At 37.5% G+C, this 14,427-nt stretch overlaps 1 protein-coding gene and 1 non-coding gene across 7 annotated transcripts in view; both read left to right on the forward strand.

The window, feature by feature from the left end:
* TMEM116 (transmembrane protein 116) overlaps positions 1-14,427 on the forward strand; it is a 163,418-nt gene that overhangs the window by 16,849 nt on the left and 132,142 nt on the right. For 2 of the 6 annotated variants that reach the window (XM_049619947.1, XM_049619944.1), the window contains exons 1-4: positions 174-283; positions 830-876; positions 1,565-1,628; positions 9,412-9,543. In XM_049619947.1, coding sequence (XP_049475904.1) covers positions 236-283; positions 830-876; positions 1,565-1,628; positions 9,412-9,543 — 291 coding nt within the window. In that variant the 5' untranslated portion in view covers positions 174-235. Of the gene's footprint in view, positions 1-164; positions 284-829; positions 877-1,564; positions 1,629-9,411; positions 9,544-14,427 lie in introns of those variants that run through there. The other 4 variants (XM_049619945.1, XM_049619948.1, XM_049619950.1 and 1 more) reach the window with 4 other exon arrangements.
* Positions 1,341-1,448, forward strand: LOC125914995 (U6 spliceosomal RNA). Its single transcript, XR_007455531.1, has one exon. It is a non-coding gene; the product is annotated as a U6 spliceosomal RNA (small nuclear RNA).

A 14,427-nucleotide genomic window follows, 5' to 3' on the forward strand; every position in this document is an offset into this window, starting at 1 on the left:
CCTAATGCTTTTTAGAACTTTGTTTCCTTGTCACCTGCTCTTTCTATTTTTGTTCTTTCTGCTTGGCTTTCTCCTCCACTTGTCGCCACCTTCTCTCCTTGTCCTCAAGATACAGGGCTGGATTGGGTAGGGAGGAGCCTAGCTGGGCTAGGGGTGGAGCCACCAGTTCAGTGTTTAGGGACTCAGAACCTGAGAAGGATCACGCTCGTTAAACATAGCTGGGGCTGAAGTCCCTATGGCCTTCCGGCTGGAGGCTAGCATTCTGGAGGACAGTTGGGACTTGGTAAGCCTAGAAGTTGTCCCTTTCCTTTTTTTGCTTCCCGTTTCTTCCTCCTTGTTTTGTATTTCTCACTCACAGTATCTCTTGACTATTAACTTTTTTCTTCCCATTTTTTATTGCTTACTATTCTATTTTCTCTCTGTGTAGCTGTCCATCAACTCTATTTAGTATTTGTTTGCTTTTCCTCTTACCCATTCTTTTCGCACATCTATCTCTTCTCTCTCAAAATTTAACCTTATCTACCTCTTCTCCATTTTGTTCTTTCCTTTGTAGATTTTCTCATCCAGTTCTCTTTACATTTAGTCATTTTGTATCCACTTCTCTATTCTTTTTATTTTACTGGTTCCCAGAGATGGAGCAATAAGAGAGTAAATAAGGAGCCACCCTGCCTTTCCAGGGGCCTTTCTACTCATTCTCAGACCCGTAGGGTATTTTGATAGGCACTGAAGAGTTTGCTCTGCACAGATATTTAATAAACAGTGAAAATGGAGTGAGGTTGAATCTTAAATGTAAAAGACTTAATTTTATTCTCATTTTGTTTTTATTTAGGTTTTCTCTGCAATACAGTGGATACAATTTGTTATGGCTACTCTGAGGTAGGTTTATTTAATCTCATGTACTATAACTTTATTGTAAGCAAAACTGTAGAATTCTGAAGTTTTCTACTTTTTTCCCCTAGGTATTTGTTTATACTCTTAAGAGAGAAATGCTGTTCTTTACCATGTTGACATTTTCTTAATGTTTTATGTATTTACTTTTTATGAGAGAGAGCGTGCATATGTGTGCATGCAGGGGAGGGGCAGAGAGAGAGTGGGACAGAGGATCCAAAGCGGGCCTACGCTGACAGCAGAGAGACTGACACTGGGCTTGAACTCACGAACTGTGAGATCACAATCTGAGCCAAAGTTGGATGCTCAACCAACTGAGCCCCACAGGTGCCCACCATGTTGACATTTTCTGATTCATAAGATGTAGCATCAACAACAACAAAAAAAGCAGATTGAGAGAGAACATCTGAAAGTCAAAGGACTTAGGATTGATTTGCAAAGTCAGTAGCAAAGTGCTTGCTTTGGCAGCACATATACTAAGAACTGGAATGAAACAGAAGAGAGTAGCATGGCCCCTACACAAGGATGACACACAAATTCATGAAGCGTTTCATATTTTAGAAAAATGTGCAGCTTATTTTGCACCTATTATATATCAATAAAGCTGTAAAAAATTATTAGCAAAAATGAAGGTGCCCCAGTAGTCCTGTTTTAATGATCACCTTCTATCTGTCAGTGTTATAGGTTCAAGTTCACTTATTGCCTCTGCTGTATTCCAGAATATACAGAAATCTCCTGAGGTGAGCAGTCTCTTTTTGTGGTGGATTTGAACTTTTAGTGACTTAGCCTTTGATGTTCGTTTGTTGTTTTGAGAGAGAAAGAGAGACAGAGCGTGAGTTGGGGAGGGGCAGAGAAAGAGGGAGACACAGAACCTGAGGCAGGCTCCAGGCTCTGAGCTGTCAGCACAGAGCCTGATGCGGAGCTGGAACTCACAGACCACAAGATCATGACCTGAGCTGAAGTCTGACGCTTAACCGACTGAGCCATCAAGGCACTCCGGAAGTTAAGACTTTGAAATAAATAAGAGAAATGTCACCTGTAAATAATGGAATAATTCTATGAATTACTTGTAAATTTGTCATTATGATACATTGAGATATTTTACTTTTTTAAAAAGTTTTATTTATTTATTTTGAGAGAGAGAGAGCCCCCTGCATGTGCAAGTTGGGGAAGGGCAGAGAAAGAGGGAGAGAAAGAGAGAATTCCAAGCAGGTTCTGCACTGTCAGCATGAACACAGCCCCCAAATTCACAAACTGTGAGATCATGACCTGAGCCAAAATCAGGAGTTAGACGCTCAACCGCCTGAGCCACCCATTGATATTTTAGGCACAGTCAATAGTTTTCCCTTTTCTTCTAAGTAATTGTTTTTAACTGTAACTGACTGTGGAGAGATTGCCTACTAAATGTGCATTTTTTTCTTTGCTATGCATTGATTATTAAAGTTAAGGAAACAGAGTGCTGTTTGAAGCCTATATTAACTCTAAGCACAGTAGGGTCCTGCCAAGAGGTGAGTTTTCTGATATTGATATCTTGGTAAAATTGTTAATGGAGCTAGGAAATAGTTCAGAGACTTTGTTGTACAAAAGATACTAGTTTTGGGGCGCCTGGGTGGCGCAGTCGGTTGAGCGTCCGACTTCAGCCAGGTCACGATCTCGCGGTCCGTGAGTTCGAGCCCCGCGTCAGGCTCTGGGCTGATGGCTCGGAGCCTGGAGCCTGTTTCCGATTCTGTGTCTCCCTCTCTCTCTGCCCCTCCCCCGTTCATGCTCTGTCTCTCTCTGTCCCAAAAATAAATAAAAAACGTTGAAAAAAAAAAAAATTCAAAAGATACTAGTTTTGCTGTTCAGGCCTTCTAGGAAATTACGATACATCTTATGTAAAATTATTTATACCAAAAAGATCAAGTAAAAAATCTTCCTGTTATTGAGGTACAACTGACAAACAAAAAACCTTCCTGATTGAGAGAGGACTAGGAAGAGTGATGTATTTCCTAGCTACAAAAAGATTTTAAGAGGGGCGCCTGGGTGGCTCAGTCGGTTGAGCGTCCGACTTCAGCTCAGGTCATGATCTCACGGTTCGTGAGTTCGAGCCCCGTGTCGGACTCTGTGCTGACAGCTCAGAGCCTGGAGCCTATTTCAGATTCTGTCTCCCTCTCTCTCTGACCCTCCCCCATTCATGCTCTGTCTTTCTCTGTCTCAAAAATGAAAATAAACATTAAAAAAAAAAGATTTTAAGAGAAATGTGAATACTGTTTCTCTACCTAGGCCAAATGGCAGAAAATTAGACAAAATGTAGTTCAGGACGTATATGGGAGAGCTTTTGTATGTGGAAAATGTCAGGTTTTATTGGTCCACTTTAATAATCAAAATAGCTTTGTATGTTGAACACTTTCTGAGTTCTAAGCTGGGTGCTTCACAAACTTTATCTTATTGGCCCTTACCACTCTCCCATGAGTATAATGGTAATAGCTCCATTTTACCGATGAAGGAATTGAGGCTCAAAGTTATGAAATAATTTGTTCATGTTTCACAGTAAGTAGCAGAACAGAGGTTTTCAAAAGTCCCAACTTTTTTTTTAAATGTTTGTTTATTTTTGAGAGAGCATGAGTGGGGGAGGGGCACAGAGAGAGGGGGACAGAGAATCCAAAGCGGACTGCAAGCCCAATGCAGGGTTTGAACTCGTGAACCATGATATCATGACCTGAGCCAAAGTTGGATGCTTAACCAACTGAGCCACCCAGGTGCCCCTCAGAAGCCCAACTCTTAACTACAGTCCCCCTTCAAAGTAAACATTATGTTTATTATTTATTATATTCTAGACAGATATGCAATTTTAAATACATTTTCCATTCAGTCCTTAAAACAACTTTGTGAGGTACATATTATTAATCTGATTTTATAGTGAGGAAATGGAATCCTAGTAAGGTTGAGGGACTTTCCTAAGGTCTTATAGCCAGGAAGTTGTTAAAGCCAGAATTTGAGTACAGGATTGCCTTCTTCCAAAGCCTTTCCCCATATATACTTTTTAAACCACTGAAGTATGATACCTAATGAAGATAGAGTTTTAAATTTAAGATGTAGAATGTGACTCTGTAAGTAAAACTAGAAAATGGAAGTCCTGATACTATATTGTCATTGCCTGCCAAAGTAATTTTAGGCCACACATCTTCCCATGATTCAGATTTCCCTAATGTTTGTCTCCTTTGCTGAAATTTGAATTGATATGTGTTTAAATCAATAATGTATTAGTTACATAGTAGAGAGAGCTAAACAGAGATTCTCAGTCTCTGCATTATTGATCTGTTTGGCTGGATGAATATTTTTTATGGGAGGTTGTTCTGCAAATTAGGATGTTTACCAAACTTTACCCACTAGCTAGAAGCTAATCTCCTCCCCCCACCCCTGGGATTGTAAAAACCAAAATATCTTCAAATATTGCCAGATGTCTCCTGGAGGAGGCACAATAGCTCCTGGCTGAGAACCACTGCTCTAAAGGTGACCTCTCACATGATAGTGGGTTGGAGCTTTATAAAGATATGACCTGTAGTTTGGCCTAGGATGTGACCTTTAGTTTCTCTGGCTTTAGTTCTTATACCTTTCACACAACCTGAGCCTAAAGGACTTTAGCAATCACTAGTTCACTGGTTCCCACACATTCTGTTTTCTTGGTGTAGGAAACATTCCAATTTTTCCAGGTTAAGAATGTTAGTCATCTTCCACTGTATTCCTTTATTCTTCACCAAAGAACATTTTTAACAGCATAAAATGAAAGACTAATATGAAAAAGACAAAAATAGTCTATTAAGTTAAAAACAAATATAGTAAACTGGAAAAATCCATGGGGAATCTTTGAGGGAACTAGCTGATAAAACAGTGACTCAGAGAGGCAACCTGAAGAGAGAAGAAAGTGGCCCAGGCCAGCCAATGTTAAAAAACACTCAAGGGCCTCCAGGGTGGCTCAGTTGGTTAGGCGTCCACACAGGCCCAGTGAGGAGCCCAATGCAGGCCTCGAATTCGCTAACCATGAGATCATGACCCAAGCCAAAATCTAGAGTCAGACGCTTAACTGACTGAGCCACCCAGGCACCCCTAAGGAATATTTTGATATTCTGTTGATTTCACTTGAATAGAAATATTGGGAAGCAGTTTTAGAAGAGCGTTAATAAGAACTGTTTTAAGTCTTTGATCTCACCAGGGAAAGCCTTTCATACAGAGCATTTCCTCCCCTCTTCACCTCTTATCCTGCTCTTGATTTAATTAGGTTCAAATTAGGCATGTTTTCTTAAAAGAGTTTTTGCTTTCATATTTAGGACTATGTCTTATGCTTTTTTGTGTCTTCTGTATTACCACACATTGTGCTGATTGTACTTTTCCTTAAACCATGGGTTACACCGTACTTTTCTTTGTATTTCCTTTGACATGAAACACAGGCAGGGTGAAATTTTTCTTGATTTCAACAATGGGTACTCAGTTAATTTTTGTTGTTTGTGACTGATTTTATCTCCTATTACTAGAACTCATGGTTTTGTAATCATGAGTGAAAATATATAAACCTCTTTTTATCCATTTCCCTGCCAAAGACTTGAGGTATGCTTTAATGGCAAACAGTTCTCTCTATATAAGGCTATTTATTGCATCAATAACCATAAATAAAATTACATTCTTGCTCACAAAAGCCTGTTGGCTGCTTTTCTCTTCCAGAGTTTATTTTGTGTTCAGTTTTAATTTTTTACCCATTAACAGTTATAAACTTGTGGGAGGTCATGGGCCAGTGGAATCTATGAATGTGCCATCTGGATACAATTTTAGCAGGCTTACCCAGAGCAAAGGCTATATATGGTTAAAATAATAATCACATCTGATATTTATTAAATATAATTTAAAATGTTATTTCACTTGTTTTTGTTTCTGTTTGCCAAAGCAACTTGACCATTTACCTCTCTTTCCAGTGTATTAGTATCATAGCTTTCCTCTCGTTTGGAAGAGGGTTATGAGAAAAATTCCCTTTTGTACAGCTGAGATTGGTTTTTATATTGCGTAGTATATGATGATAACTTAAAAAAATTTTTAATTTACTTTTTACTTTGATATATATCAGATGTAAATTAGAATGCATAAAACATGTATGTATTGTTTAAAGAATGATTATAACCACTAAGGAGAAGAAATAGAAATTGCCTATACCCCAAAACAAACCTGTGCACCTTACTGGTTATAATTTTCTTCCTCACCTCTGGAGGTAACCACTATCCAGACTTTTGGGATCTTAATTTCTTTGTTTTTACTTACAGTTTTGTCAGTAATGTATGTATTTCTAAACAATTTAGTTCAGCTTGTTTTTGAACTTCTTATAAATGGATTAATACTGTATATGTTTTTTAATATATATATTGTTTTGTGATTTGCTGTTTTTTGTCAGTATTATTTGTGAGATTTACCCATGTTATGTATAGTTCTGGTTCATTTCATTTTCATTGGTGTTTAGCGTTTTGTATTATGAATTTACCACAATTAATGTATCTAGGTTGCTATAAACAATCTTGTATGTCTTCTGGTGCATACATGCACACATTTCTCTAGTGTATTTACCTAATAATGGAATTGTTATAGGAGATGCATGTCTCCTAGGTAAACCAAACTTTTTCCAAACGGTTCTGCTAGAAGGGTCTTTACCCGGTTGCTTCATGTTTCCATTAATACTTAATATTGTCAGACCTAAAAGATTTTTGCCATGAATATATAATTTTTTTCTTACCGTGAATTTAATTTTCATTTCCTTGATTACTAATGAGGTTAGGCATATTTTCATATATTTATGGCCATTCGGACTTCCTGTTAAGCACCTGTCCAAATCTTTTGCCCATTTTTTTCTATGTATATATTTTTTATTGCTTTCTAAGAGGTTTTGTTTTGTTTTGTTTTTGTTTTTCATATTGTTTTGATACTGGTCCTTTGTCAGTTTTATGTGTTGCAAATATTTTCTCCCATTTTGTGTCATGTCTTTTCACTTTCTTTTTCTTAAGTAGGCTCCACACTAGGCGCCCCTCTTTTTACTTTCTTTATAGTGTCCTTTGATACATTTTTCTTTTTTTTTAATTTTTTTATAATTTTTTTTAACATTTATTTATTTTTGAGACAGAGAGAGAGCATGAACAGGGGAGGGTCAGAGAAAGAGGGAGACACAGAATCTGAAACAGGCTCCAGGCTCTGAGCTGTCAGCACAGAGCCCGACGCGGGGCTCAAACCCACGGACCGTGAGATCATGACCTGAGCCGAAGTTGGACACTCAACCAACTGAGGCACCCAGGCGCCCCAATACATTTTTCTTTTTAGCCGGTTGGATTTTTATCCTTTAGAGCCTTTTTGTTTTGTGTAGGAAAACTTTCTGGCCAGAAATTAAAGACATTCTCCTCTATTATCTAAAAAAAATTTTTTTATGGTTTTTGCCTTTCGTATTTAGGTGTTTAATCCAGTTGGAACTTACTTTTTGAGTATGTGAGATAGAAAGTGGGGGTTTGGGGCACCTGGGTGGCTCAGTCAGTTAAGTGTGCAACTCTTGATTTCAGCTTAGGTCGTGATCTCATGGTTCATGAGTTCAAGCCCTATGTCGGGCTCTATGCTGTCAATGTGGAGCCTGCTTGGGATTCTCTCTTTCCTTTTCTCTCTCTGCCCCTCCCCTGCTCACGTGCTCACTCTTTCTCTTTCTCAAGAATAAATACATTAAAAAAAAAAAAAAAGAAAGTAGGGGTCCAGTTTTATTTTTATCTATATAGATTCCCAGTTGTTCCAACATCATATTTTGAAAACACTATCCTTTCTCCATTGATCCAAAAACCATCTCATGGGGTGTATGGCTGGCTCAGTTGGTAGACTTTGTGACTCTTGATCTCAGGGTTACGAGTTCAAGTCTCTACACCATTGGGTGTAGAGATTACTAAAATAATAATAATAATAATAATAATAATAATAATAATAATGATATAAAAGTGTTTTAAAAAAGCTATCTCCATCATGTGTCAAAAATCTGCATATATGCTTAGATTTGTTTGAGCTCTGTATTCTGTTCCATTTGTCTATTTGTCTATCCTTGTGCTAGTGCCACAGTATCTGCACTCTAGATTTATATTAAATTTTGACGTGTAGGACAAGTTGTCTTTCTCCTTTTTCGTCAAGAATGTCATAGTTATCTTGATAGTTTGTATTTCTGTATCAGATGTAGAGCCAACTTGTCAAGTTCCATGAGAAGATATGTTGAGGTACAACTGAGATTGCATTTAATCTGTATATCAATTTAGGGAGAACCAACATTTTTGTAATTTTCCATCTTAAAATCCATGAGCATGGTATATTTCTTCACTGTTGTAGATCTTCTTTGGTGTCTCTCAATGAACATTTTACAATTTTATCTGTAGGAGAACCAAATGTTTTTTTAGAAAAGTGGGAGTAGGGAGGCGAAAAGGGAAAGGATACTAGAAAGTGACAAAGAGGGGCACCTGGGTGGCTTTGTTGGTTAAGCATCCGACTTCTGCTAAGGTCATGATCTCTGGTTTGTGGGTTTGAGCCCCACATCAGGCTCTGCACTGACAGCTCAGAGCCTGTAGCCTCTTCAGATTCTGTGTCTTCCTCTTTCTCTCTGCCCCTCTCCATGTATGTTCTCTCTCTCTTTCTCAAAAAATAAATAGATAAAACATTAAAAAAAAAAGTGACAAAGACAGACTTCACTGAGGGGGACAGAAATTGAGAGACAGCATACACAATTCATACTGGTATTTTTTTCCACTCTGAGTTTTCATTGATGAAATAAGGTATGAATAAGGCCTGAGGATCTAATGTGTAGTGTGGTGACTATCGTTGTTATATAATTGAAATTTGCTAAGAGAATAGAACTTAAATGTTCTCACCAAAAAAAAAAAAAAAAAAAAAAAAGGAAATATGTGTGGTGATGGAGATGTTAACTTGGGGAAATGCTTTCACAATGTACACATATATGAACAAAAATCACACTGCATGCTTTAAATATCTTATAATTTTTCAGTAAAGAATAAGACAAATGTAAATTAAACTTAAGATTTAAAAAACCCTGTTTTTATTTTCTTTAATTCCTCAACAATATCCCTAAACACTCAGCTGATGATCTCATTTCCTATTGTTAGAAGATGTTGGCTATGCAGTTAGAGCACTTTTAATTCTCTATTTGTGGTGTGTCTCCACTGCAAAATTTTTCATCTGTCCGTTCTTTCCTTTGACCCTAAATCTGAGGAAGGAATATGTATTCCTTGTGAGGAAGAAGTTCCCATGCTAATCTATCCATGAGTACTCTGATTCCAGGGCATTTGGGATAGTTGCAATTACAGATTCCCTCCTACCTGGAGTATTCCTTTACACTCTCCACAGTCAGCCAGTGGGCAGAGGCCCCAGATAAATGATGCCCACGTTTCTACTAGAAAGGTGTAACACAAAAATAATTGATTGTTACATGCTCTTGGCTACATCATTTATGAAATGAAGCTCTCGTTGCTTTGACAGATAAGGCCACTCTTTTATATGAGCTTTTCTGACCTCCTCCTGGGGATATGCCGGCTCATTGAGGCACTTCTCTATGGAACTTCAGCAGCCAGTAAGGACATTGTTTGCTATAACTTGCAAGCAGTTGGACAGGTGAGTGGTACTACACTGTGACTGTATCTTGTAAGACAAGAATACTCATACCTAAATAAAAAGCAAAGATAGTCCATCTTGGAAAGTAGGACCCCTCTGTTAGACTTTGAAACAATAGCTCTTATTGTTTTCCGTATTAAAAAAAAAAAAAACACTACTTATAGAAAATGTGGAAAATTCAGAGAAGCAAAAAGATAATTAAAATCACCCAGACATAATCACTCTTTAATATTTTAGTATATATCTTTCCAATCTTTTTCTCTGTAGGTATATGCATTTTAAAACAAAAGAAGACATTAATACTTTCTGTAATTTGCTTTTGTTATCCAACATATCCAACATATTGTAAATGTATTTCCATGTAATGAAACATTCTTTAACAGCATCTTTTGAGATGAATGCATGTTTTTTTTATTAAAGGAATAGAGTAAACATTGGCTTTGGGGAATATTACAGATCATGATGTTTGGGTTATAGATCTTTCACAGATTTTATCAGTGGATTAACCCACGCAGTACCATCTGTATATATAATGTTTCTTCTGTATTTCTCAGACTTGCTATATGAAAAAGTAGAGGTTAAAAAGTCTGTACTCATTGCTAGGTATTCCCTTTAGGATTGGTAACTAGAGGGAAAATTTCTTTCAATTTAGTAGGAAATAACATGTAATTGGTAGTATGAAATCCAGGTACTAATATATGTTAACTATCTCATATGAATTTCAGTGTCATAGAAACATACTTTATTCAATCCTCCTAATACATCATAAATAGAGTAACATTGTATTGTTTCCTCAGATAAGGAAATGATAATAGTTTTTGAAGTAAAAAAAATCTGCATAGAATTCATGACCTGAGCCGAAATCAGGAGTCAGCCACTCAACCAACTGAGCCACCCAGCTGCTTCTGAACAACATATATTTAAAGTGTACAATTTGATCTTTTTTATGTATACCCCTGTCAATTCATTACCATAATCAAGATAACAAACATTTCTATTTCCATCATCCCCCAAAATCATTTCAAGTGTATTTTCCTTTACCTCATGGAGCATACGAATAATAATAATAATAGTTGCTTTTTAAAATACTTGCTGGGTATTTCCAGTATCTGGCTCATTTCTGAGTTGGTGTTTATTGATTGTCTTCTCCCATGATAATGGGTGACAAATTTCTCGTATGTCAAGTAATTTAGGATTTCATCTTGGACATTGTGAATGCTATTTAGCATAGGCTCTTGTGGTTCAAATCTTAGTCTAGTTCTGTAAACTTTATGCTGGTTTTGGGCTGTCATGTGCATGCACACTGTAGGGGTTAGGTTGAGACTTATATGGCATCATACACAGAGTTAGGACATCTGCTTTTCTGGCTCTGTCACTTTTGGGATTCCCCCCACACTTTCCTGCCTGAAGGGGGACCTTCTCTGGTGGCCTAAAAGATAGGTTTCTATTAGAGTTTTAGGTTTCTTCATTGAGAAGCATCATGATTGGGGTGCACACTTGAGGAAAAGCTATAAGAAAGCGAGAGAGAAAAAATTTGGAAATCTCACTTTTGTGAAGTTTACTTCTCCATGTATGACTCCCATGTTTGATTTTGTTTACTTTTCACAGTCTTCCAGAAGTTGATTTTTATAATTTTCCCAGAGTTTTTGTTTGTAATCAATGGGAGGGATGGGCTGTAGAGGGCTAAAACACACTAGCTATTGTGATAAAATATGCATAACATAAAACTTACCATTTTGATCATTAATTTTTTAAAAAATTGTGGTAAAAAACACAGCATAAAATTTACCATCCTGAACATTTAAAAATGTACAGTTCAGTGGTACATTCACATTGTTGTGTAATATCACCTCCATCCATCTCCTGAAATTTTCGTCATTCCAAACTGAAACTCTCTATCTAGTGATTCCACTTCTCTCACCAAGCCCCAACCATTTTACTTTCTCTAGTAATTCGACCATTCTAGTTACCTCATATCAGTGAAATCATACAATATTTGTCCTTTTGTGTCTAGCTTATGTCACTTAGCCTAATGTCTTCAGTGTTCATCCATGTTGTAGCATGTGTCAGAATTCCATTACTTTGTAAGGCTGAATAATATGCTGTTGCATGAATGTACCACATTTTTTTTATTTATTCATCCATCAGTGGAACTTTGAGTTGCTTCCATCTTTTGGCTATTCTACGTAATGTTCCTGTGAACATGGGTATACAAATACATGTTTCAGTCTTTGCTCTTAGTTCTTTTGAGTATGTGAAGTAGAATTGCTGGATCAAATGATAATTCTGTGTTTAATTTTTTGAAGAACCACTGTATTATGGTGTCATCATTTTATAGTTCCACTGCATAACTGTCCTAATTTCTCCACATCCACATTAACACTGGTTTTCTGGTCTTTCTTTCTTTCTTTAATAGCCATCCTAATGAGAGTAAAGTGGCATATCATTTTGGTTTTGGTGTGTATTTAAAGATTAGTGACATTAATGATGTTAAATATCTTGTCATGTGCTTATTGGCCATTTATATATCTTCTTTGGAGAAATGTCTGTTTAAGTTCTGTGTCCATTTTTAAAATGGGGTTTTTTTTTTGTTGAATTATAGGAGTTCTTTATATATAATGAGTATTAACTCTTTATCAAATGTATGATTTGCAAATATTTTCTCCCATTCTCTCATAGGTTGCCTTTTCACTCTGTAGATTGTATCTTTTCATGTGCAGAAAAGTTTAATTTTGATGTAATCCAATTTATTATTTCTTTGGTTCCTGTGCTTTTGATGTTTTATTCAAGAAATCATTACCAAGTCCAGCGTCAGGAAGCTTTTGCCCTATGTCTTCTTCTGGGAGTTTTATAGTTTTACCTCTTAGGTTTAGGTCTTTGATCTATTTTGAATACATCTTCGTATATGGTAAGATGAGGGTACGTCTTCATTTGTGTGCATGTGGAAATGACTGTCCTTTCCACATTAAATCATCTTGCCACTCTGCTTTAAAATCTTTTGACTTACACGTGACAGTTTATTCCAGGCTCTCTATTCAGATTCATTAATTCTGTATGTCTTTTTTTTTTTTTTAAGTTTATTTATTTTGAGAGAGACAGAGCATGAGTTGGGGAGGGATAGAGAGAGGGAGAGAAAGAATCCCAAGCAGGATTCAGTGCTGACACTGTTGGCACAGAGCCCAGTGTGGGGCTTGAACTCACAAAGCCATGAGATCATGAGCTGAGCCAAAACCAAGAGTTGGATGCTTAACTGACTGAGCCACCCAGGCACCCCTATATGTTTGTCTTTAAGCCAGTACCACATTGTTCTGATTACTGTCACTTTATACTAAGTTTTGAAATTAGGAAGTGTCAGTCTACCAACTTTGTTCTTGGGGTTCTTGGGTGACTTAGTTAAGTGTCCGATTCTTTATTTCAGCTCAGGTCATGATCTCATAGTCATGAGGCTGGTCATGGAGGCTGCTCAAAATTCTCTCTCTCCCTCTTCCTCTCCCCCACTCACACGCACACATACTCTCTCTCTCTCTCAAAGAAAAAAAAGGGACGCCTGGGTGGCTCAGTCAGTTGAGCGTCTGACTTCGGCTCAGGTCATGATCTCATGGTCCATGAGTTCGAGCCCCGTGTCGGGCTCTGTGCTGACAGCTCAGAGCCTGGAGTCTGCTTCAGATTCTGTGTCTCCCTCTCTCTCTCACCCTCCCCCAATCATGCTCTTTCTCTGTCTCAAAAATAAATAAACATTAAAAAAATTTTTTTTCAAAGAAAGAAAATGTTAACGATTGTTTTTTTGTTTGTTTGTTTGTTTGTTTTTTTTGGTGCTTGAATTCTTTTTTTTTTTTTTTAATTTATTTTTTTATTTTTTAATATATGAAATTTACTGTCAAATTGGTTTCCATACAACACCCAGTGCTCATCCCAAAAGGTGCCCTCCTCAATACCCATCACCCACCCTGCCCTCCCTCCCACCCTGCCCTCCCTCCCACCCCCCATCAACCCTCAGTTTGTTCTCAGTTTTTAACAGTCTCTTATGCTTTGGCTCTCTCCCACTCTAACCTCTTTTTTTTTTCTTTCCTTCCCCTCCCCCATGGGTTTCTGTTAAGTTTCTCAGGATCCACATAAGAGTGAAACCATATGGTATCTGTCTTTCTCTGTATGGCTTATTTCACTTAGCATCACACTCTCCAGTTCCATCCAGGTTGCTACAAAAGGCCATATTTCATTCTTTCTCATTGCCACATAGTATTCCATTGTGTATATAAACCACAATTTCTTTATCCATTCATCAGTTGATGGACATTTAGGTTCTTTCCATAATTTGGCTATTGTTGAGAGTGCCGCTATAAACATTGTGGTACAGGTGCCCCTATGCATCAGTACTCCTGTATCCCTTGGATAAATTCCTAGCAGTGCTATTGCTGGGTCATAGGGTAGGTCTATTTTTAATTTTCTGAGGAACCTCCACACTGCTTTCCAGAGCGGCTGCACCAATTGCATTCCCACCAACAGTGCAAGAGGGTTCCTGTTTCTCCACATCCTCTCCAGCATCTATAGTCTCCTGATTTGTTCATTTTGGCCACTCTGACTGGCGTGAGGTGGTATCTGAGTGTGGTTTTGATTTGTATTTCCCTGATGAGGAGCGACGTTGAACATCTTTTCATGTGCCTGTTGGCCATCCGGATGTCTTCTTTAGAGAAGTGTCTATTCATGTTTTCTGCCCATTTCTTCACTGGGTTATTTGTTTTTCGGGTGTGGAGTTTGATGAGCTCTTTATAGATTTTGGATACTAGCCCTTTGTCCGATGTGTCATTTGCAAATATCTTTTCCCATTCCGTTGGTTGCCTTTTAGTTTTGTTGGTTGTTTCCTTTGCTGTGCAGAAGCTTTTTATC

The sequence above is a fragment of the Panthera uncia genome (assembly GCF_023721935.1).
Source record: "Panthera uncia isolate 11264 chromosome D3 unlocalized genomic scaffold, Puncia_PCG_1.0 HiC_scaffold_8, whole genome shotgun sequence".
Taxonomy (NCBI): Eukaryota; Metazoa; Chordata; class Mammalia; order Carnivora; family Felidae; genus Panthera; species Panthera uncia.